The sequence below is a fragment of the Dipodomys spectabilis genome, unplaced genomic scaffold (genome assembly GCF_019054845.1).
Source record: "Dipodomys spectabilis isolate Male_0828 unplaced genomic scaffold, ASM1905484v1 ptg000018l, whole genome shotgun sequence".
NCBI lineage: Eukaryota > Metazoa > Chordata > Mammalia > Rodentia > Heteromyidae > Dipodomys > Dipodomys spectabilis.
Window position 1 is genome coordinate 12,380,442 of NW_024870695.1, and position 26,986 is coordinate 12,407,427.

Genomic DNA, 26,986 nt, shown 5'->3' on the forward strand with positions numbered 1-26,986 from the left:
AAAATGCAGCAGTGGTATTCACTGGACATTGTGAAAAATGAACTATACAACTTGTGGGTGAGGAGGGGAGGGAAAAACTGAGAAAGAGTGAGGGAAGGGTAACAAAAAGAAATACGCTCTTGCTGGGCACTGGTGGCTCACGCCTGTAATCCCAGCTACTCAGGAGGCTGAGATCTGAGGATCGAGGTTCAAAGCCAGCCCAGGCAGGAAAGTCCATGAGACTCTTATCTCTGATTAACCATCAGAAAACCAAAAGTGGCGTTGTAGCTCAAGTGGTAGAGCACTAGCCTTGAGCTGAAGAGCTCAGGGACAGCAGCTGGGCCCAGAAATCAAGCCCTGTGACAAAAAAAAAAAAAGAAGTATACCTTACCTGACTTATGTAACTGTAACCCCTTTGTACCTCACCTTAATAATAGCAATAAATTATTAAATTTAAAAAAATTTAAATAAGATGCCTAGGACATAGTAACTGTTCAATAAGTCCCAGTTGAAGTCATGTCTCACTTGACATGATACTTGTCATGTATCAGGGGCTATTCTGAGCATATTTGCAAATACCAGCTCACTTATAGGTAAGGAAATGGTGGGGGGGAGGGGGCTCCCACAGAGAGGTTGATTCACTTGCCCAAACTTGCACAGCTAGTGAGTAGAGGGGAGCCAGGATGCAAACCAGGAAGTCTGGGCCTAGCAGCCATGGCATTAAGTGAAAGAGTTGTGCCACCTTGGTGTGGCAAGGAGTGGGGACCGAGCAGGGGCTTCAACTACAGAACTTACTCAGTTCCAACCTCCCCCCCTCCCCCACCACCACCTCTTTCAGATTCTCGGAGCCCCAGTTGGTGATGTGACAACATTCCAGGGTCCTTGCTGCCACCATGTCCCAAGTGATGTCCAGCACCCTGCGAGCAGGAGGCTTGGCTACCTGTGAGGAAGCCAGGACAGCTCTGCGCCCAGCCCCCGGCCCCAGCCTACCACCGCCGTGTCCTTACTACACCACTGAAGGCTGGGGAGCCCAGGCCCTGATGGCTCCTACACCTTGCAAGGGGCTCCCCAGCAGGCTTCCACAGGCCCCCCAGGCTGAGGTCAAGGCCCACGGCCTCCTGCCATGTCCCTGTGAGCCAGCCTCGGGTACCCCACAGGGCTTGGATTCCTACATTGATTTCTCGCTGGAAAGCCTCAACCAGATGATCCTGGAACTGGACCCCACCTTCCAGCTGCTTCCCTTGGGGGCTGGCAGCCCCCTGGCTGAACCTGAGCACACCACCATCTCCAAGAACAAAAAGGAGGAACAAGAAGCCTTGGGTAAGGACCTGGGGTCCAGGGCCCAGGGAAGGGGTGGAGACCAGGCCTTCTGAGGAAGAAGGAGAATCACAACAGCCAGAGATACTGGTTAGACAAACTCCTGATCACTGTTTGCTCTGCTGTACAGAAGGGATAAATACAAGTTTCCTTCACTATCCGGTTCTATTTGGTTCATGAATTTGGGATTTGATGGACATCAGTGTGTGTGTGTGTGTGTGTGTGTGTGTGTATGTGCCAGTACTGGGGTTTGAGTTCAGGGCCTGGTCACTGTCCCTTATCTTTATTGCTCAAAATTGTTGTTCTACCACTTGACCCACAGCTCCACTTCCAGCTTTTTGGTGTTTAATTGGAGATTAAGAGTCTCGTGGATATTCCTGCCTGGGCTGGCTTCAAACTGAGATGCTCAGATCTCAGCCTCCTGAGTAGCTATGATTACAGACGTGAGCTGCTGGCACCCAGCTGACACCTATTTTATGTGGGTTTCACGAGAATTTAAATCAGCTAAGATAGAAAGAAAGAAAGAAAGAAAGAAAGAAAGAAAGAAAGAAAGAAAGAAAGAAAGAAAGAAAGAAAGAAAGAAAGAAAGAAAGAAAGAAAGAAAGAGAAAGAAAGAAAGAAAGAGAAAGAAAGAAAGAAAGAAAGAGAGAGAGAGAGAGAAAGAGAGAAAGAGAGATGAGGATTTTCTTGAGCCCATGTCCCTTCACTGAGGCTTCAGAAATGCATGGTGTTAATCTTTAGAGATTAAGTTAGGCTCCCTGAAATGTCTGTGGTGTTATTGTCTGGGCCCCTCATCCTAGTTAAGAGATGCTCAAGCTAGAACCAGTGGAGTTTGAGACACACTGAATTCAGTCCATTAACAGCAGGAACCCTGTTGGGTTCAAGCTGTGGATAATGGTAAATGTTTTAGCAACTGGCTTCTCTGGCTGGGGGTGGGGGTGGGGGGGGGGGGAGGGAGGGGAGGGACAGAGTGCCCAGATGTGAAGTAAGTATCTGCCTATGTCCAATGGTGTAAATTCTCCCACTGGGGCCAGTTTGAAGCTACCAAGATGACAGGCACTGAATGTGCAGCTAGGAAAACAAGGGTAATCGTTCCATAGCAATACACTGTGTCAGCCAGGTGCAGAAGCATACACCTGTAATCCTAGCTACCCAGGGGGCGGAGGCAGGATGATAGTTTATGGCCAGCCTGGGCTAAATAGTAAGACCTCCCCCATCTCAAAATTAATTAATAATTAACTAATTCAGAAACAAAAAAAAAGTGTGGGGAGGGGACTAGGGAACATGTACAAGGCCCTGGATTCAAAAAATAAACCCCATCATATCAATCAAATAGATGTTAAAAAGAAAAAGAAATATCTCAAGAGCATAGCTAGCAATAATGTAGAAAATAATTAGGTTGTGATATATTTTAGTACTTATTGCCTTTTTGTTATTGGGAGTGTTTCAGTTTGGTTTGGGTAGATTTTTTTTTTCTTTTGTCAATTGTGGGGCTTGAACTTGGGGCCTAGGCACTGTCCCTGATTATATATTTGTTTTGATTATATATTTGTTTTGTTTTGTTTGTCTGTTGTAGGCCTTAAACTCAGGGCCTAGGCACTGTTCCTGATTATATACTTGTTTTATATATTTGTTTTGATTATATATTTGTTTTGTTTTGTCTGTCTGTTGTGGGCCTTAAACTCAGGGTCAGGGCGCTGTCCCTGAGCTCTCTTGCTCAAGGCTAGCATTCTACAACTTTGAGCCACAGCTCCACTTCTAGTTTTCTGATGGTTAATTGGAGGTAAGGGGCTCCCAGACTTTCCTGCCTGAGCTGGCTTTGAACCCCAATCCTCAGATCCCAGCCTTCTGAGAAGCTAGGATTACAGGTGTGAGCTACAGGCATCCAGCTTGTTGTTGTTTCTGTTGTTTTGTTTCATTTTGTGTGTTTTGTTTTAGTTTGGGGGTTTCTCTGGTTGTTCTGTTTTTGTATTATTTGAGATAGGATTTCACTATGGAGCTCAGGTTATTCTCAGACTCACAATCCCACTGGAGTGCTGGGGTTATAGGCATGTACGACCATATCCACTCTGCCTTTTGTTTAAACCATAAATTATTTCGCTATGTTTATATTATTTAATTTTTAAAATAATGGCAGAGTTTAGTAACCAGCTGGACAAGCTCTTAAAAGTATAACAAGCTGACACAAGCCAACACCAGCACGTCAGTGAGTCCAAGGAATCTGGAAAACACTGCCTCTGGAGTTAGCTTTCCACATGTGAAAGGAGTTTCAAGGATTTGAGGATGGAGGTCAAGGAGCGGAACCCCCACTAGACAGAGGAGGCAAGAGAAGAAGAAGGGAGGAGTAGGAAAAAGAAGAAGATGATGTTTAAAGAAGATGTTTAAACCAGATTGAGGATTGAGTCAACCAGATTGAGGATTACCGATAGGATCCCTGTTAACTCCATTTATTGAGTACTTAATAGATGCCAGGTGCTGTGCTGAGTACTTCCTATAGACTCTTCACCCAGTACTAAGGAGGGCATTTTTTTTTTGCCTCGTTTTACACATAAAAGTCTGAAGCTAATGAGAGAAGCCAATCTACCCCAGCCCCCACCCCATCCCTAGAGCCAGGCAGCTCTTAGACAAGCCATGCACTTCACTTCTTTGAGTCTTAGAGTATCTGTCATCTATAAAATACAGATAAGAATCCTTTCCTTGGCTGGGAAGGTGGCTTAGTGGTAGAGTGCTTGCCTAGTATACATGAAGCCCTGGTTTTGAGTCCTCAGTACCACATAAACAGAAAAGGCCAGAACTGGTGCTGTGGCTCAAGTGGTAGAGTGCTAGCCTTGAGCAAAAGAAGTTTAGGGACAGTGCCCAGGCCCTGAGTTCAAGCTCCACAACTGACCAAAAAAAAAAAAAAAAAATCCTTTCCTCAAGGGTATTGTAGGGTTAACAGAACTAACATTTGTTGGCTGTTTAACCAAAGCTCTGGCAGCACTGTGAGCCATTGGAAATGGTGGCTATTTTGTGAAATATAAGAGATTGCATGTAGGGACTGCCCCAGGGTAGGTCTGGACTCCAGTGGAGGCCAGCCCATTGCCCCAACCCTCTGGCACCCACCCCAGGTTCCTGGCCTCCAGCCTGCTCCCCTCCATCACCACACACAGTCTCCCAGGCCTGTGAAAGACAGCACCTCCTTCTTCAAGGGCCTTTCCATTGCTTCGGGCCAGTCATGGGCACGTCATGTCTTGGACCTAATTACAGTTGGCAGGAGCAAGCCCAGGGTTTCAGCGTTCATGCCCCTAAGGCAAGGGTTCCACCCATCTAAGGCCAGTTGGGGCAAGACCAAGGCCCTGCAGAGTGGTGTCCACATGCATGCAATGAGGTGAAGACAACCCCCTCTTCCCTCTCTGGAAGGGGTGGATGGGCACAGTAGTGCATCCTCTTATACCCTGGGCATAGCCTGCTATTGTGAGCCTGGCTCCACTAAACAGGATAACAGCAAGAGAAAAGAAAAAGAGAGAGAGAGAGAGGCTAGCAGTGACCAGAGGATCCTGACAAAATTGTCCAGCTCTGCGCTAGCAGAGGAAAAAAAAAAAGCAGCCTGGAGCTTTGTTTTAAGATAACTCAGCCCGGTCAGCTCTCCTTTAGGAGGTTGTCTACGAAGCCAGTCAGAACGGTGGACATACACCGCTTATTTTGCAATCTCACCTTTCCTCCTTTGGGGGTGCCGATGAGGCATGAGCCTGTCATGGTGGAGACAGCAGATGTCCCACGTTCCTCTTTGCCCTAACTTGGCAAAGTTCAAAAAAAAAAAAAAAACATTAAACATTGGCAATCCTCTCTTGACACATTCCCCCAGATACGAATACACAGGGTGGTTTTTTTTGTTTTTGTTTTTGTCGGTCGTGGGTCTTGAACTCTGGACCTGGATGCTGTCCCAGAGCTCTTCAGCTCAAGGCTAGCACTCTACCACTTGAGCCACAACGCCACTTCTGGCTTTTTCTGTTTATGTGGTGCTGAGGAATCGAACCCAGGGCCTCATGCATGCAAGGCAAGCGCTCTACCTACCTTCCCAGCCCCTCTCTTTTCTTTTCTTTTTCTGCTGATACTAAGGTTGGAACTCAGGGCCTTGAAATTGCTCAAACTTGCTCACTTGGTGGGTGTTCTACTACTTGAGCCATGCCTCCAGTCCAGCTTTTTTCCCTTTTTACTGGTTAGTTTTAGTTTTGGGAGATGGATGCTTCTCAAACTGTTCTGCCTGGCCTGGCTTCAAACTGATCCTTCAGCATCCTGTGTAGCTAGGATTACAGGCCTGAGCTACAGCTACCCTGATGCTAAATACATTTTTTAAAGGACTGGTCCCTGTTAATGCATGCTCCCCAGTGTCTGCCTAGTAAGAATCATAGTGGTAACCTTACTTTCTTTTTTTTTTTTTTTTTGTGCCAGACCTGGGGCTTGAACTCAGGGCCTGGGCACTGTCCCTGAGCTTCTTTTGATCAAGGCTAGTATTCTGCCACTTGAGCCACAGCACCACTTCCAGCTTTTTTCTGTTTATGTGGTACTGAGGAATGGAACCCAGGGCTTCATGCATGCTAGGCAAGCAATCTACCACTAAGCCACATTCCCAGCCTTACTTTACACCTGAGGAAACTGAGGCTGCGGGAAGAAAGTAATGGTATGTGGGCACACAATTAGCAAGTGGTAGGTCAGACCCCAATCAGCCCTGAATCTGGGCTCCTAACTCTGTACTCCCATTTTCTCCCTCTTTCTTGGTACTAACTTCCTGCCCACCGGGGCATCACATGTTGGTGTGTTGGAAAGCAGCCTTCCAGCTCCCATCCTGGACCTCAGATACCCCAGGGACATGTTTGGGTCCCTTGTCCCTGTGTCAGGCTGGCCTTCCTTTAGACCTGACCTGCAGAGTCGCTCTTCCTCGGGGATCCCTTCGTGGCTTCTGGAAACAAACGCCATATCCCCTCTGTATCCTTTCTGTGACCTCCCACCCCGTCTTTGGACAGGGCCTCCACTTTGCATTTTCCAGCCATTTCTGCCAGGCCAGGCTGTGTGCCAGTCCCAAGGGAAGGGTGTTTAGTAAGTGTCTCTCCACCCCCCACCCACGGGCCCTCCCTCCGCCCGCCGCCCTGCCTGCTGCCTCTGGCGCCTGCAAACACCCTGCACTGCTCAGACTTGCCCCTCAGGCCTGTAAACAGCCTCTGCACCCCAGTGATGGAGATGGGGGGGAACCTCTACCACCCCACCTTAATCTCCCCAGGGCCACAGTGGGGGTGACTCACAGCACCAGGGCCCCCTCCCCGCCTAGCTTGGCCTGCCGGAGGAGGAAGGGAGCAGAGTCAGGGGCAAGGTCTTTGTTGAGTGTTTGGATGACCAGGGATTAGAGGGGTCAAAAGCTTCACTGGGTCCTCCTCAAATCATCCAAGCCCTTCACCTTGGAACAGAGTCCCAAGGGGCTGCCTCCCTCTCCTGGAAGAGACCCCTAAACAGAGCTGAGGGGCAGAACTTGGCTCTTCACTGGCTGTGTGGCATACCTGGCCGAGCCTTCATCTCTTTGAGTCGTTGTGAGGGTTGGATGAGATTACACACATGTGGCACACTACTGGGACATAGAGCCCTGGACTTCTGGTCTTGGTTTAAAACTGCTGTGCAGTTAATGTGCGCTCTACTACTCCCATTTATCTCCCGGCCTCTGTTTGCTCCTCTATTAAAAAAAAAAAATGCTTCTGCCTAACGGCTGTCCCCCAAGTTCAAAAGCAGTTATGGGTATAAACACTATAAAGTCCTAAATAAATAGACTTGCCTCGCATGCTTGCACTCAAATCCACCCACTACAAATATTCTCCTCTTGCCTTCATCCTCCTAAGCAGAGAGAGAGATGTCCACCTTGGCCAGAGGTGGGGGAGAGAGACATTGGGGGGAGGGAGAGAAGGAAGGAGGGAGAGGAGAAAGAGAGAGAGAGAGAGAAGGAGGGAAGGAAAGAGGGAGATAGGAAGAGAGAGGGAGGGCGAGAAAAAGAGGGAGAAGTAGAGAAGGGGAGAGGGATGGAGGGCCTCGCAAAAGTAAGGCTACCTCCTTGAGACCCCCATGGGGTCAAGCTCTGTCCATCACTTAGTTCTTCACCACAACCTCAAGAAGTCAGGTGCAGGTCTCTACTTGGCAAATAAGGAAACTGAGAGAGATTGGAAAATCCCTCTTGGCTGGAAGTGACCTCGTATGTGTCAGACTCCAGCCCAGATTTGTGACTACAAAGCAAAGCCTCTGCCTCCATCCCCTAGACCAGCAAGCTCAGGTCAGCCTGACGGTCTCCACTCACATCCTCCCCCTCCCCCCGCCCTGCAGGTCCAGACAGAGGCAGGAAGCCTGAGCAAGGCCAGGAGGCCCTGCCCAGAGCGAGCTGGGACAGGCTCAGGTAGGGGGAATGGTGGCTAAGCCAGGCCCGGGCAGGTGAGAGTCCAAAGACAGGAGCCCAGGGCAGGGGTTCTTACAGCTTTGCTTCTATCCTTGGGAGCCAGGGGCAGAACTTGCAGCCCTGAAGGTGTGTGGGGGGGGGGGGGGGGAGGGTACATCCCTGTTCTCTGTTACCTTTAAACAGCACCAGGACAATTCTCTTCACCCCCAGGTTAAAAGAAGGGGCATCCATCCTCTGGGGGTGGGGGAGGGAAATTGAAGCAGCCATAGGCCAACCCACAAGAGCTCTGCAGGAGGAACAGGGGCTTGGAAACCCTGAAGTCCTAGGGTACCCAGGGCACACGAGATAACCAGTCCCCTAAATGACTCCCTGAGTTCTGTCATGAGTACAGGTCACCAGGAGGCCCAAGGCTCAGCAGAGGCCAGACTTGCCAGGGGAGGTGGGGGGGGGGGGGGCCTCCCAGTAGAGTTTCAAACATCCCCTAGGGGTGTGGCAAGGATGCCCTTCTTGATGCCTGATGCCATAGGCCGAGCCTGAACTTGTGCCTGTCTGACCCCAGGTGAAGAGGTGGATGAGGCCACATGTCACCCTGGCTATGCTTAATCCCAGGAAACCAAGATAACAAACAAAACCAAGCCAAGCCTGGGCACCCCTCCACCACCACAAAATTCCCTTCCAGGAGGCACGGGGTACAGCTCCAGCTCATTCTGGGGCTGTGGTTCCGGGGTGTGATCCTGCTTCAGAAACCCAGCCTTCATAGTGGGAACAGACATTAAGGCAATTTCACAACCACACACCGTGAGTGAGCAAGCCGGTGGACGGTGATTCTGGTATGGGTGTGGTGGGGGACTGGGACGTGCACCCAGGAGTTAACCACCTACTGTGTGTCAGGCACAGTACTCTGCTGCCTATACCAATCTCATTTCCTCTTTCCTGTGACACCCAGGGTCTGGGGGCAGTCATGGCACTTCCATAGGTGAGGACTGGGAACTAGCAAGTGATAAAGTCAAGTTCTCAACCCCAGAGCCAAAACCACTGCCTCTCCCCAGCCCTGGGACAATGCCACCATGAAGGTGACCTTGGAACAGAACCTTGGAGCTGGGGGTTGACCCTGATTCCAACAAACTTCTCCTCCCTGGGATTCCATGTCACCTATATTAGGAAAGGGGGAACAAGCCGGGTGGGTGCCAGTGGCTCACACCTGTAATCCTAGCTACTCAAGAGGCTGAGATCTGAGGATCACTGCTCAAAGCCAGCCAGGGCTGGAAAGTTCATAAGACTCCCATCTCCAGTGAACTACCAGAAAGCCAGAAGTGGATCTGTGGTTTAATAGAGAGCTGGCCTTGAGTGAAATAAAGCTCAGGGACAGCACCCAGCCTTTGAGTTGAAACCCCAGTACCAGCACAAAGAAAAAAGAAACAGGGGGAGAAAGAAAGAAAGAAAGAAAGAAAGAAAGAAAGGAAGGAAGGAAGGAAGGAAGGAAGGAAGGAAGGAAGGAAGGAAGGAAGGAAGGAAGGAAGGAAGGAAGGAAGGAAGATCCTGAGGCCCCTTCCCACATCTCCATCCAGTCTTCTAGGTTTCACCAAGGCTCTGTTTCTCTCCCCATAGACATAAAGTACATCGAAGTGACCTCCACCAAATCAAGATGTCACAATGGCCCCCAGCAATGCTCCAGCCCCTCTGTCACCCCACCCTGTGGCTCCCCACGCATTGGCGGCCTCCTTCTTTCCAGAGACATCCCTCGAGAGACTAGAAGCAGCAGCGAGAGCCTCATCTTCTCTGGAAACCAGGGCAGGGGTCTGGCTCCTACCCCCTCCCCCTCCCCCTCCCCCAGTATCTCCATCCCTTGCAGGAGTAGCCGGGCCTCAGGGTCCTCGCTGGTGGCTTCTCCAGGCTTGGAGAAGGGGCTGAGAGCCCTGGTCCCACAGCGGGGCAGCAGGATCTCTGTGCTGTCAGCCAGCCCAGGGTCGGATGTCAGCTTCGTGTTTGGAAGGTAGGTTCCATAGTTTCTGCCTGTGCCTCCTCAGTGTACATGCATGTGTGCCTATGGGCACACACATACACATTCTAAAATCATAGAAGACCACCCTACTCTCTCTGAACAAAATCTAAGCATGTGCCAAAATGGTAAGGGTGAATGTTGGGCCAAGTACTGGTGGCTCACACATGTCATCCTAGCAACGCAAAAGGCTGAGATCTGAGGATCATGGTTTGAAACCAGGGTAGGAAGGACTGTTAGACTCCTATCTCTAATAAATATCAAAAAGACAGAAGTGGAACTGAGGCTCAAGTATTAGAGTACTAGCTTTTAGCAAAAATAAAAAATAAAAATAAAAAGCTAAGGTTCATCACCTAAGCCCTGAGTTCAAGCCCCCAGGACTGGCACACACACACACACACACACCAATTTTGTCTTTTTTTTTTCTATCAACAACCATTCAGGCTTTCCTCTATCATGTAGAATATAATTCAATACCCAAAAGTCTGGGTGTTCATCTACTTTTCACGAACAGAGCCCCCTTCATTAAGGAGTCTCACCCATCTCCTTTCCAGTCCTGCCACAACCCACCTTAAGAAAGGCCTTTCAGGGGCTGGGAAGATGGCTTAGTGGTAGAGTGCATGCCTCGCACGCATGAGGTCCTGGGTTTGATTCCTCAGCACCACATAAGCAAAAAAAGCCAGAAGTGGCGCTGTGGCTCAAGTGGTAGAGCACCCGCCTTGAGCTGAAAAGCTGAGGGACACCACCCAGGCCCAGAGTTCAGGCCCACAACGGACAAAAAAGAAAGAAAGAAAGAGCTTTCAAAACTCAGGGAAGTACACAGGCTCTGTGGGCGTGAGGTGAACCATCAGGGAATAAAAAGCCTCCTTCCCTTCTGTGCTGTCAAAACCTCATAGGAGAGGCCAACCTGCCTGGGCATTGTTTCTCATGGTCTCAGCTCACTTTTCTGCAAACCTCCCAGAATTGCACGCACACACACCCCATCCTGCCCCGGGAAGACCAAACCACAGGATTTGGCAAAGTCCAGGGATCCCACAGCCGTGCCTGCTGACTCCAGCTGGGGAGTTCCCTCTGGGTCAGCCACAGACAAATCCAGCACCGGGCCGGGCTGGTCAGGCGATGTGAGTGTTCATCTCAGATCTGCTTGGCTGGAAAGGCAGAGGGAATTCATCAACCTGGGACCATGGGACCTGCAGGATCAGCTCAGGGCTCCTTTATTGTGTTTGGTTTGGTTTGTTTTGTTCTTGAGTCAGAGTCTTACTGTGTAGCCCAAGTTTACCCCAAACTCATGATTTTCCTCCCTCAACCTCCCACAGGCTGGGATGACAGGTGTGTGCCACCATGCCCTGCTCTGCTCTCTACTTTAAATGACCACAGAGCATCCTTAAAAGATCAGGTGGGCAGAGGGAGGGAAAGTGGGAGAAAAATGAGGGAGGGGGTAACAATTTAGACAAGAAATGTACTCACTACCTTACATATGTAACTATAACCTCTCTGTATATCACCTTGACAAAATTTAAAAAGAAAATCAGGCAGAAATGGCCTTTGCTATAGGCTTGGGGTGGGAGGTGTACAGGCCTCTCCTGAATCAAAGCCATGGTACCCAAATGGCTAGATTCTAGAACCTAGATCTGACCCCAAATGTCCAACCCTCTAACACTCTGTTTTCTCAATATCTCTCTCCCTTCTCCCCCTCCTGCAGCAGCCAGTCTCTCCTCCACTCTAGCCTCTCCAGCCATCAGTCATCTTGTAAATCCTTGGAAAGCCCAGCCAGCTCTTCCTCCAGCCTTCACAACATTGGCCCAGGGTCCATGAGTGTAAGACGCAGTGACATCCAGAGTCCCGGCAACCCTACGCTGAGCATGAGCATGAGTCAGCCCAGAGCAGCCCACTCCCCCCCACTGGCCAAGGAGCAGGCCAGCAGCTGCCCTCCATCCATCACCAACTCCATGGTAGACATACCCATTGTGCTGATTAATGGCTGCCCAGAACCACGATCTCCTCCGCCCCAGCGGACACCAGGACACCAGGGCTCTGTCCAGCCTGGAGCTGCGTCTCCCAGCCACACTTGCCAAGCCACCAGGAACCACAGTCAGAACCTGTCAGATGCCCCCTTCACCATGTCCCCAGAAGGTACATTATAAATCAATCCACCAAGCACTGGGAAGTTTAGTTGAGGGGAGTAGCACCAATGCACCAATGGACTTCAACAACAGCCAGTCCATACTTGCATTGAGTATCTATCTCCTGGGCACCCAGCACTGTGCCGGGTTGTGAAGATCCACAGTTAGACACAATCTGGACAGACCAAATACAAGAATCACTTCAGAGGAAGCTAAGCCCAGGGTCGAGACACTCTGTGCACGACAGAAGGAGTCATTTGTGAAGCTAAAATTGGGTTTTTAAAACCCCAGGCCCAAAGTTCAAGATTCCCATATTAGGTCTAGCCCAGGTAAAAATATATGGCAGGGCCTGGGAATGTGGCTTAGTGGTAGAGTGCTTGCCTAGCATGCATGAAGCCCTGGGTTTGATTCCTCAGTACCACATACACAGAAAAAGCTGGAAGTGGTGCTGTGGCTCAAGTGATAGAGTGTGTTGAACAAAAGAAGCTCAGGGACAGTGCCAAGGCCCTGAATTCAAACCCCAGGACTGGCAAAAACAAAACAAAAAACAAAACCATGGCAGGATGCCCATGCCTCAATTCTTTAACCTTAGCTACTCAGGAGGCTGAGATCTGAGGATCACAGTTCAAAGCCAGCTTGGGCAGAAAAGTCCATGAGACTCTTATCTCCAATTAACTAGCAAAAAGCCATAAGCAGAGCTATTATTGTTCAAGTGGTAGAACACCAGCCTTGAGCATAAAAACTAAGGAAGAGCATTCAGGCCCTGAGTTAAGCCCCTATAGGGAGAACAGGGCCTCAGCATCAGATGACCTGTAAACACATGGCATATCTAGGAATGCCAGGAATGTTGGCCCAGGGAAAAGTCACTGAGAGGCCTTGAATGACAGACTAAAAAGTGGATGGGCTGGGAAGGTGGCTCAGTGGTAGAGCACTTGCTGTGCATGCATGAGGTCCTGGGTTCGATTCCTCAGCACCACATAAGCAGAAAAAGAAAAAAGCCAAAGTGGCGCTGTGGCTCAAGAGGTAAAGTGCTAGCCTTGAGATGAAGAGCTGAGGGACAGCGCCCAGGCCCAGAGTTCAGGCCCCACGACCAGACCCAAAAAAAAAAAGTGGATGAGCCAGGCACCAGGGGCTCATGCCTGTAATCCTAGCTACCTCAAGAGGCTGAGATCTGAAGATCTGAGGTTCAAATCCAGTCCAGGCAGGAAAGTCTGTGAGCCTCTTATCTCCAGTTAACCACCAGAAAACCAGAAGTGGTGCTGTGGGTTCAAAGTGGTAGAGCACTTGCCTTGAGCAAAAAAGCTCAGGGACCCCACCACCAACCAAAGAAAAAGGAGATGAGTTTTACACACTTTGGGTAGCAGCAGGTTGCTGGAAAGTGGGGCACAGGGTGAGGCACAGGGTGTCGATGGTGCAGGCCCCATCATAGCTACATGGCAAGTGGGTTGTGGACAGGAGAACTGGGGTAGAGGGCTGGGGACAGAGGACAGAGCCAGGCAACCGTGGGGATGTTGGAGCAAGGAGCTTGATGACTAAGCCAAAGAGAACCAGAGGGCGCTTCAGTGCTTCCTCTGACGTTCAGAAATGAGTGAACCCAGAAGGGGTGGACGGGGAATGGAGACAATGCATTCCAACTCCAGACAGACAAAACCACAAACCAGCAAACACCCTCCTTCCCGGAGCCGGTGACTTACAGGCATCCAAAAAGAATACAAGCAACCAGAACCCACAGCAGTAAACACAGAGGCTGAGCCCAAGCACCCTCTGATGTACAGCTCCCATGAGCAGAGTCCCAGGGACCCTGTTTCAGCAACCCTTCCCACAGCCAGCAACTTCCAAGCCTAGTTCCACTGTGAGATATCCAAGGTGACTCCTAGGGGAAAGGGAAGCTCCCTGTGCCCCACTGCTCACTCGTGTGTGAGTGTGTGTGTGTGTATGTGTGCGTGTGTGTGTCTTGGTCATAGGGTTTGAACTCCGAGCCTGGGCACTATCCCTGAGCTCTTTTTGCTCAAGGCTAGTGCTCTACATTTTTGAACCACAGTACCACTTCGGTTTTTGTGTGGTTAATTGGAGATAAGGGAACTTTCCTGCCTGGGCTGGCTTTGAACCCAGATTCTCATATCTCAGCCTCCTGAGTAGCTAGGATTACAGGTGTGAGCAACTGGCATCTAGCCCAATGCTCACTCTTACACACACATCAGTGCAAGCAGGAGACAATGCCATCTCAAGTCTACATTTGATTCTACTCCGATGGCTTTCCGAGTCCACATCACTTGCAGATTATAGTATGATTGTTATAATGAGTTACTCTCAGCTCTGACAGGTCACACTTTAAGATGCTGACATTGAAAACCATTGGTATTGTTTTTCCTCAGGGCTGGTGCTCTACCGCTTTGAGCCTCCACTTTCAGCTTTTTGCTAATTAATTAGATCTAAGAGTCTTATGGACTCAAACCTTAATTCTCAGATCTCAGCCCATTGAGTAGACAGAATTACAGGCATGAGCCACCAGCCGGCACCCAGCCTAAATCAATTTATAAATTCAAGCTCCTAACTTCCAGGCACAGGTTCTTGCATCCAGATCTACTGTTTCCTTGTCCTTCCTGTTTGCTGAATATATTTCTAAAGAACACTTAGCGTTATGAAGGGAGAGAAGAGTGTGAAATCCTCTATCCCTCTGTCGGTCCCCCTCAGAGGGCATTCATTATCAAGAATACAGGGGGACTTTTAAGTTTTAGGTACAGCCAGCTCTGAATGCTTCTGACTGCTTCCCCCCCCCCCCACCCCCGCCCGAGTCCTGGGGCTTGAACTCAGGGCCTGGACACTATCCTTGAGCTTTTTTTGTTGTTGTTCTACCTCTTGGTACTGAGGAATTGAACCCAGGGCTTCATGCATGCTAGGCAAGCACTCTACCACTAAGCCACATTCCCAGCCCCTTCCTGACTGCTTTTGTCTCTTTAGGTAATTTGGAGATCTCCTAGGGATGGGGTCAGGGAGGGTGGCCATTTGGGACTCCTTGTAGAACAGCTCAGTGGCTCGGACATACTCTGCTGGCCACCTCTTGGCAGCCCTTGGTCCAGCCTGCATCATCTCCTTTCTCTGCCTGTCTCCAGGTCCTGCCAAGGACATGCAGCCTACCATGAAGTTTGTGATGGACACTTCCAAATACTGGTTTAAGCCCAGCATCACCCGAGAGCAAGGTAAAAGGAAGCAGAAAACAGGTGACCCAATACGTCGATCTGTTTCTGAATTCTACCTTGGGAGGATGGGACCCCAGGTCATGGGAATGAAGGGAATGGCAAGCAGCAGGCCTGGGGAAAAGGCGGAGGACTGGGCTTTTGCTGACCCTGCCGACCTCATGAAGAAATAGGAACTACAGCTAAACTTGCCGAGATTAGACTGTAGAAGGAACTTCCTGAGAACAAATGGTGATTGTGCAATGACTCCTCTATTAAGATCCTCTGAAAGCTGGGCGCCAGTGGCTCAAGCCTGTAATCCTAGCTACTCAGGAGGCTGAGATCTGAGGATCACAGTTCAAAGCCAACCTGGGCAGAAAACTCCGTGAGACTCTTACCTGTAATAAACTACTTTAAAAAGCTGGAAGTGGTGTCCCGGCCCAGAGTTCAAGCCCCAGGACTGGCAAGAAAGAAAAAGAAAAAGAAAAAGACCCTATGAGGTGGCTTACTCCTGTAATCCTAGCTACTCAGTAGGCTGAGATCTGAGAATCATGGTTCAAAGCCAGCCCAGGCAGAGGTCTAAGAGACTCTCATCTCCAATTAACCAGCAAAATAAATACTAGAAAAATGGAACATGGTTGGGCTGGGAAGGTGGCTCAGTGGTAGAGCGCTTGCCTTGCATGCATGAGGCCCTGGGTTCAATTCCTCAGCACGACATAAGCAGAAAAAAAAAAGCCAGAAGTGGCACTGTGGCTCAAGTGGTAGAGTGCTAGCCTTGAGCTGAAGAGCTGAGGAACAGCGACCAGGCCCAGAGTTCAGGTCCACGACCGGACCAAAAAAAGAAAAATGGAACATGGCTGAAGTAGTAGAGTGACAGCCTTGAACAAAAAAAGCCAAGCAAAGTGTGAGGCCATGAGTTCAAGCCCCAGTATCAGCACCACACACACACACACACACACACACACAAACACCCTATGGGACTGGAACAGGGGGTCTATGGTATCTGCCTCTGACTTAAGGATTTTTCCAGCAATCGAGCTTCTGAGAAAGGAGGAGCCAGGTGCCTTCGTGGTCAGGGACAGCTCTTCCTACCGAGGCTCCTTTGGCCTTGCCCTGAAGGTGCAGGAGGCCCCGGCATCCGCCCAGAGCAGACCAGGTACAGGTACTTTCCCCATTTCTGTGCTTGCTGGGGCTATGGGGTGTGGTGGGTTCCATCCCAGCTTAACACTAACTCTCAAGGCCGCCTTGGGAGCCGTGCCATAACAACTCTTGAGAGGAGGGTCTCTTCCTGGCCCTCCCAGCTGCCCTCCAGAAATGAGCCCCTGAAATTTCCAGTTCTACCCTCATGGAGGAAGGTCCCCACCCCTTTCCCAGACTTGGTCTTCTGGGACTTACCTCAGTCCAGACTAGATTCATCTCCAGGAACCCAAATGGAGTCGGAATGTGTATACACCAGCTTATCACACACGTGTAAGAGCCAATCACACATGTGTGATAGCTTATTACATGTATAATAGCTGATGCCCCAAGTGGCAATTGATTAGTATAATGGCTAATCCCATGTGTGATTAGCTTATCCTGTGCCTTCCCAGGAGCTCACAGTAACTCAACACACACCTCAACCATGTGCCAGGCTCGGTAAGGAATCAGGGAGATAGAAGAATCACAAGCAGACACCACCTCGCTGGGGAGATGGAAGTAGAACAAATATTACAGTACAAGGCACTTGAATAATAAAGTCCTCACCTAAAAAAAATAGATAGTACTGCTCATTCAATAATCAGGTGAGGCACAAAGAATTTATGACCACAGGCAATTAAGGGATAGAGAGAGAATGAACAACTCAACCTTGTGTTCTTTTGTATGCTGCCTCTCGGTTGGCACAAGAAAATGAAGGGCTAAGGGTAGAGCCCAGTAGTAGAGTGCTTGTCTACAGGCACAAAGCCTTGGGTTCCATCCCTCGCATGGGGGAAACTGAAAAAGAGGAAGAAAAACAACCTCTCCCAGGTATAGGTTTTCAAAGAAGCCTTTTGGAGAGGCAATGAGAGTAGGTGGAGGAGAAGCTGTGGGCCTGTGAGGAGTCAGGGTGCCCCCTCAGGGGCCAGCCTTGTTCAACATGCAGAGGTGATCTGGCAGGAAGTAATTGCCAGTCAGGGATGGGATGGGGAAGACCAGACTACAGAGCTGATATTTGCTCTAAGCAGTCACCAAGAACTGTCTCGGAAGCCAGGCACCGGTGGCTCATATCTGTAATCCTAGCTACTCAGGAGGCTGAGATCTGAGGATCACGGTTCAAAGCCAGCCCAGGCAAGAAAGTCTGTGAGACTCTTACCTACAGTTAACCATCAGAAAACTGGAAGTGGTGCTGTGGCTCAAGTGGTAGAGTGCTAGCCTTGAGCTGAAGAACTGAGGGACAGCACCCAGGCCCAGAATTGAAGAGCACAACTTACCAAAAGAGAGAGAGAGAAAGAGAGAGAGAGAGAGAGAGAGAGAGGGAAGCTGTCCCTGAAGCATTGGTGGCTCACACCTGTCATCCTAGCTACTCAGATGACTGAGATCTGAGGATCACGGTTCAAAGCCAGCCTGGGCAGGAATTTCTGTGAGACTTTTATCTCCAATTAGCCACCAAAATCTGGAAGTGGCTCAACTGATAGAGCACCAAGGCCTTAAATTACACATACACACACACACACACTATCACTGATAATTCTTGTCAAGAGAAGGGTTTCCTGAAGGGAAATTACCAGACACAGAAGCCATTGAGCTAATGTGCTAACATCTCCTTTGGAGGAAGACCTTGAACACAGGACTCCTACCTGAGGCTTCACCCAAGGCAGGAACTAGTAGGACAGTCATGTTCAGATGGAGTGATCCGGGATTTGGTGAACACTGGGCTCCAGGACCCCATCTTCTTCTTTCTTTGTCCAGGTGAGGACAGCAGTGACCTTATCCGACACTTCCTCATCGAGTCTTCTGCTAAAGGGGTACATCTCAAAGGAGCAGATGAAGAGCCCTACTTCGGTGAGCCTTCCTCAGCCTCCAGGAGATGACCTCCACCAGTCTCCAGCCCTCTGGAGTGGGGGTCCCACCCTCCTGCTCTGTGGGGAGAGGGGGAGCCTAGGAAAACCCTCCTGAGCTATCCGTTCCCTAACAGGAAGCCTGTCAGCCTTTGTGTGCCAGCACTCCATCATGGCCCTGGCCCTGCCCTGCAAACTCAGCATCCCACACAAAGGTAAGCCTGGTCCTTAGGGAGGCCACATTATGGCAGGAAGCTGTTGATTGTCATTAAACAGGCTCTCATAGTCACCTCTTATCCTGTTTATGGATTATTTCAGTGCCGTGGGTAATTTTTTTTAAAAGTATTCTCTGAAGCGGGTCAGTAATTTCTACTTACTAGACGTGAGAATTTGAGAATGGTAAAGTTCTGGGCCTCCATTTCCCCCTCTATAAAATGGAGATAACCATTTGCATACCCACAACGAAACAATGGTGAGCAGCTTAGACGAGACAGATCTAGCCTGGGTCTAAGCACAGTGGTAGCCTAGAACAGATATTTACTAGGCATCCTAAAGAGAATAAAAGCATAAGTCCAACGGTGTGCAAAAGGTGGTTTTCCTCCACCAAGCCCGATGTTTCTTACATACTTACTCATTCACCTTACCAGGTAAAGTAGATGACAGAGGGGTGTGTGTGTGTGTGTGTGTGTGTGTGTGTGTGTGTGTGTGTGTGTGTGTGTGTGTGTGTGTGTGTGTGTGCATTAGTACTAGGGCTTGAACTCAGGGCCTGGGAGCTGTCTCTTAGGACAGTGTTCTTCCACTTGAGTTGCAGCTTCACTTCCAGATTTCTGGTTGTTAATTGGAGATTAAAACTCACAGACTTTCCTTCCCTGTACTGGCTTCAAACCATGATCCTCAGATCTCAGCTTCCTGAGTAGCTAGGATTACAGGAGAGCCACGGGAGCCCAACTCTTATGACCCTCTTACAGACCCATTTCATAGATATAACAGTAAGGTCCTAGACCTAAGTAACTTGCCCAAAGACTCACAGAGTCAGACCCAAACCCAGATCTCCAGCTCCATCTGGCCCAGCACCTCCATAGAGACCACAGAGTGGGTCATCTCAGTGATGTGCAAAATAGTGGAGCTAGAAGACAATTGGGAGGTGGGGGGGGGGGAAGCATCTCTACACTCAGCCTGGGGACAGGGGATGAAAACAGTAGGTGGGGGGTGGCTTGTGAGGACAAGGTCACAGCAGCAGCCTGGGGTAGGGGCTTGGGGGAGATCAAAAGGCTTGCAAGCCAGGCATCTGGAAGCCCAAAGTTTGCCTAATTGCAGTAATCACACCTGGTTTCTCAGCCAGCCACTTCCTGGAGATGGGGAGGGGGGGAGTATAGAGTCGGGAAGTGTTCAAAGGAATTAGTGAAGCCTGCTCTCCGGAGAGGGGTCTACTCATTCCCCTCCCGACCTCCCTGGGGGCCTATTCCTTTTCTGTGGCTCAGAACTTGGAGGTGCAGATGGAACCACCAACTCGGCTACAGACAGCCCCTCCTCCTGCCTGAAGAAATCTGCGGGTAAGTGGTGTGGGGGAGGCGGCGCCCAGGCTCACTGTACCCCTCAGGGCATCTCCCCACCCCCTGAGCACCTCCCAACACCAGACCACGCAGGCCCACACATGTTTCCCATCATCCCTTTGTTTCTGCAGCTTTCACAAGGTGCCCCAGCCCCCTGGGCCCCTGTTAAACCAAGAGAGGAGAAGCTGCAGGCTTTGGGCCAGCAGGGAAGTGGAGAGGGGTTGCTGGCAGGCTTGCACCCCATCCTGCACACACGCGGGCACAGGCAATCATGCCAGGGTCTCTCTGCATCTCAGATACCTACCCTGGAGGTGGTCTCTAGGTCAGGATCCTTTGGGAGATGTCAAGTGTAAGTCCTGGGGGCTTCTACGGGACCCCCACCCCACTTCCAGAGGTCAGGTATCAATCACTCTTCTCGGTGACAGCTCCTGCTCTGGGTTAGCCTCCCTTGCCCCAGCCTGGAGGGCTGGGAGGGGCGGAGCAACCAAAAGCTGAGTCTTCTGGGGTTGGCCTCAAATTTCTGAGACCCACAGATCCACTCCCTCCCTACCTGCTTGGTGGCTTTGACTAAAGAAAACGACCACCTCCTCTCCTAATCTGGGTCTGGGCAGAGGGAAGATCTGGGCCTGGTGAGGACTGATTGCACACCCCACATCACGGTTTTCTGGGTTTTCTGTATCCCCCAGGTTGCCACACCTTGTACCTGAGCTCCGTGAGTGTGGAGACCCTGAGCGGGGCCCTGGCTGTGCAGAAAGCCATCTCTACCACCTTCGAGAGAGATGTCCTCCCCACACCCACCGTGGTGCATTTCAAAGTCACCGAGCAAGGCATCACCCTGACAGATGTCCAGAGAAAGTAAGGGCCTTCCCTCCACTGAGGGTGGCCAGGTTGGCAGAGCAAGGCTAGAGAGGAGAGTGAGACACAGCCCAGGATTCAGAGCACTATGGACCCAGTGGGCCGCCTACGTGCTGGCTGACTTCAGGCAATTCCCCACCTTCTCTAGGCCTCAGTCCACTGACCCTCTGCAGAAGTGTCCCTTGTCCTGACTGATGGGATGGAATTCACCAGTTTCCACTGGATGCTGATTATGTTTGCACGATGATGGGACATGGTTTCTAGGCTGAGCTCAGGAATGCAGACTGGAATGAAGTCACTTTGTCCTTGTGGGCTCACAGGAGCCAACCGGGGCAGGGCGCTTAAAGCAAGAAGGTGGAAGTAAAGCTGTGGCTCAAGTGGTAGAGCACCAGCCTTGAGCAAAAAAAAAAAAAAAAAAAAATCTAAGGAACAGTACTGAGGCCCTGAGTCCAAGCCCCAGTAGTGACACAAGCGTGCATGTGCAAGCATACACACACAAGCAGGAAGGAACAAGAGGATCCAGGCTCAGGCCTGAAATCCTAGCTACTCAGAAGGCTGCAATCTGAGGATCTAGTTCAAAGCCATCCCAGGCAGGAAAGTCCATGAGACTCTCCAATAAACCAATAGAACAAAGCTGGATGTTCAGCTGTTGCTCAGTAATAGAGTTCTAACCTTGAGCAAAAAAACAAAAACAAAAACAAAAAAAAACTCAAGGACAGTATCCAGGCCCTGAGTTCAAGCTCCAGAACCAGTTCCCATAACAAAACAACCTAGCAGCATGGTGGAGAGATGGCAGAAGGCCTTAATTATGAGGATGCAGGGCAAATGGGCTCCATGGGAGTCCTAGGCCCAAGCAATAATAAGAAGGTCATACCAGGTCATAAGAATTTTACTGATAGGCTTCTTGAGTTACAAGAAGCTTTGGGGGGAGCCAGAAATACTAGAGGCCAGACATGGCACCAGAAAAAGCTCTTGTTCATATTCTCTCTCTCCCTCTCCCTCTCTCCCTCTCCTTCTCCCTCTCCTTCTCTCTTTCCCTCTCTCTCTTCCTCTCTGTCTCTCTGTCTGTGTCTCTCTCTGTCTGTGTCTCTCTTTCTCTCTGTCTCTCTCTTCCCTCCACACAGAGTGTTTTTCCGGCGCCATTATCCACTTTCCACCCTGCGTTTCTGTGGCATGGACCCCGAGCAACGGAAGTAAGTTTAAGGCTGGGCCTTCCAGGGTGCCCAGCTGCCCTCCACAGTGCCCTGCTGACTCTGGCATTGGTTGGAAGGAGAGTGCCTGTGAGCTCCAAGGGCTCAGGAGCCTCAAGACGAGGGCAAGAGGGGAAGTGGCTGGCCCGTCTCCGGATTCGCATCAGGGTCTTGAGGGAGAGAGCAAGGCAGGCATCCTTCCTCACTCTTGTCTTGTTCCTTTCCCACAGGTGGCAGAAATACTGCAAGCCATCCTGGTAAGGCCTTCCCATCCTAAGATGTGTCCCGTGGCAGGGCCCCACACCTGGAGATGGAGGGAGGCCACATCCTAACTTAAAGAACCCCCCTCAGGGGGCTCCTAGTCTGGTCGGGGAGACATGACTCTCAGAGTCCTGGACTACATGCAAGAGGCACAGATTCTACCTCAAGGAGCCTCAGTCTTATTTTATTTTTGTGCCAGTACTGGGGCTTGAACTCAGGGCCTGGGCACTGTCCCTGAGCTTTTGTCCTCAAGGCAAGTAGTACTCTGCCACTTGAGCCACAGCTCCACTTGTGACTTTTTGTTAGTTAATTGGAGATAAGAGTCTAGTGGACATTGCTGCCTGGATGGCTTTGAAACAGGATCCTCCGATCTCAGCCTCCTGAGTAGCCAGGATTATAGGTGTGAGAAGCCTCAGTCTCGTAGGGATGCTCCAAGTTGATGGTCAAGGGCATCATTGCTTTCAGGGAGTTTCCACTCTAATGAGGAATACATAGGTCCTGTCCTTGGATCTTTCCCCGACCTATACCCCTCCCCGCCACCCTGTCCCTGTCATTTATAATGAAGGAGACTCAGAACTTGAAGTCTGACAGGGGGATGCCTTATCTCTAAGCTGTCTTTGATAATGAGGTGCTAAAGCCAGGACTAACCTAGGTGTAGAATGAATACCCGCCCCTACACCCCACCTCCCCCCACCTCCCCCCATGCCAGCTAACTCAGATTGCCCTCTCCCACCAGGATCTTTGGGTTTGTAGCCAAGAGCCAGACGGAGCCCCAGGAAAATGTGTGCCACCTCTTCGCAGAATATGATGCTGTCCAGCCTGCCTCCCAGGTCATCAGCCTGGTAGCTGCTCTGCTGCGGGACACAGAACGGATGTAGGGGGAAGGAGGGGCGCCTATGTGCCCTCCTGAACACCTTAAGGGCCTTATCCATGAGTTCACCTTTACCCCCAGGAGGCGGGACTGTGGCCACACTGACCAACTCTTCTATTGGACTAGAGAACAGGATCAAGTTAAGACCTACAGGCCTGCTGTCATCTTCAGCAATAACCTGCATCCAGACACCCCGTCCCCACCAGCCTCAGCTGATAGACATGGCATTGGTGGGCCTCTTTAGAGTGTTCCTCCACGATTGTGCAGCACACCCATACCTGCATGTCTGGACTCCACCTCCACGATGATCTGAGACCCGTGACTCCTGGTATTGTGGTAAACAGCGTATGCTGAGTTAGGACCCATGGGTCTCCTGGCCTGAGGCTGCAAAGACAGAGAACAGACTGTCCCCTCTATCGCTTCCTCCATTTTTATATCTCCATATTTGCTTTTGATTTTTTGGCAAGTGTCCCATAACAGGTGTCATAGCTACCAAGTGTTTTATATAATACACATCTGGTGAATGGGGGCAGAGGAGCCCTGTTGTTGTTGTTTTTCTTCTTTTTCATCTTCTTCTTCTTCTGGAGCATACACAAAGGCATCTCTCTGGAGTTCTGCCTAAACTCCAGTCTTTTTTTGTTGTTTGTTGTTGGTGGTGGTGGTCATGGGGCTTGAACTTGGGACCTGGGCACTGTCCCTGAGCTCTTTTGCTCGAGGCTAGTGCTCTACCACTTTGAGCCTCAGCTCCACATACAGTTTTCTGGTGGTTAATTGGAGATGTGAGTCTCACGGACTTTCCTGCCCAGGGTGGCTTTGAACCGCAATCCTTAGATCTCAGCCTCCTGATTAGCTAGTAGGATGTGAGCGGGGCTAGAACAAGCTCTAGAGTCCTCTTAACCCAGAACTGGGAGGACCCCATGCCCTTACAGCTGTGTGGTGTTGATTGACCTCATGGCCACTAGGGGGCAGCAGAGAGTCAAGAATGCAAAGAGGCAGCTTGCCCAGGCCACTTGAAGAAGCGAGGCCCTTTCCTGCCCACTGCCACCCCCACCTCCGCACCCCAGAGAATCTGGAGCCTTTTGTCTGGCAGGTTTGAGTTCCTCACTGGGTAGGAGGCAAAGCTCAGGGAAGAAGCCCATGTTGGCTCCATGCAGAGGAAGTGCCTGGCTTCTTCGAGTGTGACCTTGCCAGAGCATCATTATCTTGGCCAAGGTCAGGCCTGATAGGTGATGATTCCAGCCTAGGAAATTAAACCAGACTAGAGCAGCCCAGGGCTAAGATCAGCCCACCCAGCCTGTGGTCAGGCACTGCTCCACTCCCAGAGACTGCAGGATATTAGCAGAAGTTCTCAAGCCCTCAGTGCCCAGTCCTAGACAGGAGACTGGCAGAGTTCCCTTATTACTATGGGTACCTGAAAAGTTTCCACAACAAAAATATAAAGTCAGTCCAGGCAAGAAAAGTAAGGCCCTCCCTGAAGAAAATAACTAAAGCAGAAAGAGCTGGTGTGGCTCAGATGGCAGAGCACCTGCCTAGCAAGTGTAAGACCTGGGTCCAAACTTTAGGACTGCCAAAGAGTGTGTGTGTGTGTGTGTGTGTGTGTGTGTGTGTGTGTGTGTGTGTGTGTGTGTGTGTAATTAATATGAATTAAAGGAGGAAGACAGTCTCAGAACTACTGCATACAGTTGTGCAGGTTCTATGTGCAACTGTACACAAAACTCCCTTGAACTTTATCCTGTTGCTAATAGGCAGGTACCAGAGGCTTTTTGCAAATGGTTGGTCAATTTTGTGCTTTAGAAACATGACAGTAAGGCAAGAGCCAGGATCTGAGTCTGAGCTGGGAACAGATCAATGGGATTAGAAGGCCATCAGGACTTGGAGGAAAAGAATCTAAGAAGAGGGGGGGAAATATCACCTCACTTGATCTCACCTCACTTAATCTGGGCCTGGGGCCTTGGTTCTCTTTGAGTTTGGAAAGTCTACGTAGAAAAAAATTAGGACCACTCAGCCTAGGGACTGCCATCTTCCTCATCTCAGATTACCACAACAAATACCACAGACTGGTAGCTTAAACAATAGACATTTCTTCCTCACGGTTCTGGGCCTGAAAACCGGAGGCCAGGCTGCCAGCGTGGCCAGGCTCTGCTGAGGCCTTCCTCCTGCCCCACACGCAGCTGACTTCTCATTGCGTGCTCACATGGGCCAGTGTGCCCATCTATGCCTGCTGGAAGAAGAGGAAACCGTTCCCTTCTTCTTTGCCTTATAAAGCCACTAATCCTACCTGGGCTCCACCCTTCAGAACTCATTTAACCTTTCCACCTCTGAAATCCCTGTCTGAGACCCGTCACACACACTGAAGGTGATGGTATACATATTCCACATAGGAATTTGGGAGAAACCCAATTCCACCCACAGCCTCTTCCAGGAAGGGCCCTGCCCCAGCCAGTCCCTCCACCCCTAAGTCCTAGCCAGGCTGGAATCCTCAACCCCAGAAAAGCAGACCCTCCTCATCCCAACAGGGTACTCTGAGAGCCAGCCAGGGACTGGAGATAGGGGCTGGAAATTCCTAAGCTTTCCCACCTCCCCCCCCCCCCACCCTCCTCCCCTCTTCCAGCTGCATCCAGTATAGGGCGGGGGTGGGAGGGTGGTAAGAAGAGCTTGCCTGGGAGTGGCTTGGAGGAGAGAAGTAGAAACAGAAAGGGAAATGGAGAAAAGATAGAGGAGGAGGAGGGAAGAAGAGCACTGAGAATGATACACATTCTTACTCATAGGAGCACTCAACACACACGTACTGAGCTGTCGAATGAACTGTGCAGAATGAGGCAGACCCGTGTTGATCTGGCATTCAGATACAACATTCTGCAACACTAAAAGCAGATATAACCTCTTAGTTCACCCTGTTCCCAGACATTACCCCTACCACCCCCCCCACACACACACTCTCTCTCTCAACATCAAGAAGCAGAAGTTAGAGCCAGAGCCGGACCTGGTAGTAGGTGTCTGTCATCCCAGCTATTATGGGAAACAGAGATAAGAAGACTTTGGTCCATACTAACCTGAGAATAAAACAAGATCATACCTGAAAAATAACCAGAAAAATAAAAAAGACTGGCTCAAGGATAGAACATCTGCCTAAGAAGCACAAAGTCCTAAGTTCAAACCCCAAAACCAAGAGAAAAAAAAGTCAGAGACAGTCATGGTGGCAAATAACCCATAATCCCAGCTATGGGGCAGACAGAGGCAGGAGGATCTCAAGTTTAAGAACAGGTTGGCAAAATTTAAGACCCTATCTCAAAACAAAATATAGCCAGGCAAGGGTGACTCATGCCTGTAATCCTATCAAGAGCCTGAGCTAAGACTGAGATCTGAGGATCATGGTTTGAAACCAGCCGGAGAAGACAAATCTAAGAGACTTTTATCTCCAATTAGCTAGCAAAAATCCAGAAGTGGAAGAGTGGCTCAAGTGGTAGAACAAATGGAGGTCTCTGCTCCCATTAGAGTCCTTTCTCCCCCTCTCCTATTCCCTTATCCAGGCTGCCCAGCCTATGGGGAAAGCCACACCTCTCTCTTTGTGCCTGGGAGCTGGAACATCTCTGCAATCCCCTATCCAGAGGATGTCCAAAGTACTGGCTTTCCTGATGGGAGGGACAATGATGGAGCTTCTTTAGTGACCAGAGCTGACCATAGGACCCCAGTAGGGCCAGGACAGGAAGAGCAAGCAGAAAAGCTGGGGACCTGAGAGTAATAGTCCTGCTGAGAGGAGCCTGCAGCCCTGCCACCACCCAGTCCTGCTTCTCTACAGCTGTTTATTTTTTAGCTTACTTATTCACTCAACAAGCATTCACTAAGCACCCACTGTGTGTCAGCTCTAGACATTCAAGCAGAAATAAGGCAGGAATGTGTTTTCTAAAAGCAGAAGGGGAAAGCCAGATGCTGATGGCTCACACCTATAATCCTACCCACTCAGGAGGCTGAGATCCGAGTATCGAGGTTCAGAGCCAGCCCAGGCAGAAAAGCCCAATTAATCACAGGAAAAGCAATAAAGTAGAGCTGTGGCTCAAATGGTAGAGTGCTTGCTAGCCTTGAGCAAAAGGAGCTCAGGGACATCTCCCAGGCCCAAATAGCAATGGTGAAAACATAATGCAAAGACCTGTACAAAGGCCCTGGAGCTGGTACAAGCCATAATAAAGGGGCTGGAGAACAGCCTTTGGCTGGGAGAACCTTATAGGCAAATGCAGG

The 26,986-nt window shown here is 50.2% G+C and overlaps 1 protein-coding gene across 2 annotated transcripts; it reads left to right on the forward strand.

The window, feature by feature from the left end:
* The first annotated feature begins 856 nt into the window (after nt 1-856).
* Nucleotides 857-22,811, forward strand: Tns4 (tensin 4). Of its 2 annotated transcripts, none has more exons than XM_042673938.1 (12): nt 857-1,299; nt 9,314-9,698; nt 11,407-11,837; nt 14,941-15,027; nt 16,034-16,165; nt 17,932-18,024; nt 18,158-18,235; nt 19,502-19,573; nt 20,260-20,428; nt 21,553-21,621; nt 21,849-21,875; nt 22,616-22,811. In XM_042673938.1, the coding sequence occupies exons 1-12, from the start codon at nt 873-875 to the stop codon at nt 22,755-22,757; spliced, it is 2,112 nt and encodes a 703-aa protein (XP_042529872.1). In that variant the 5' UTR covers nt 857-872; the 3' UTR covers nt 22,758-22,811. The 2 variants fall into 2 exon arrangements, with proteins under 2 accessions (XP_042529872.1, XP_042529873.1); XM_042673939.1 differs by having other exon boundaries at nt 11,410-11,837.
* Nucleotides 22,812-26,986: the final 4,175 nt, after the last annotated feature.

Bases quoted from the DNA above. Each gene is read 5' to 3' on its own strand.
- Tns4 (XM_042673938.1), top strand. From the start codon at position 873: ATGTCCCAAGTGATGTCCAGCACCCTGCGAGCAGGAGGCTTGGCTACC. The intron at 1,300-9,313 runs GTAAGGACCTGG...CTCTCCCCATAG, and splicing joins GGAGGAACAAGAAGCCTTGG to ACATAAAGTACATCGAAGTG. The intron at 11,838-14,940 runs GTACATTATAAA...GCCTGTCTCCAG, and splicing joins CTTCACCATGTCCCCAGAAG to GTCCTGCCAAGGACATGCAG.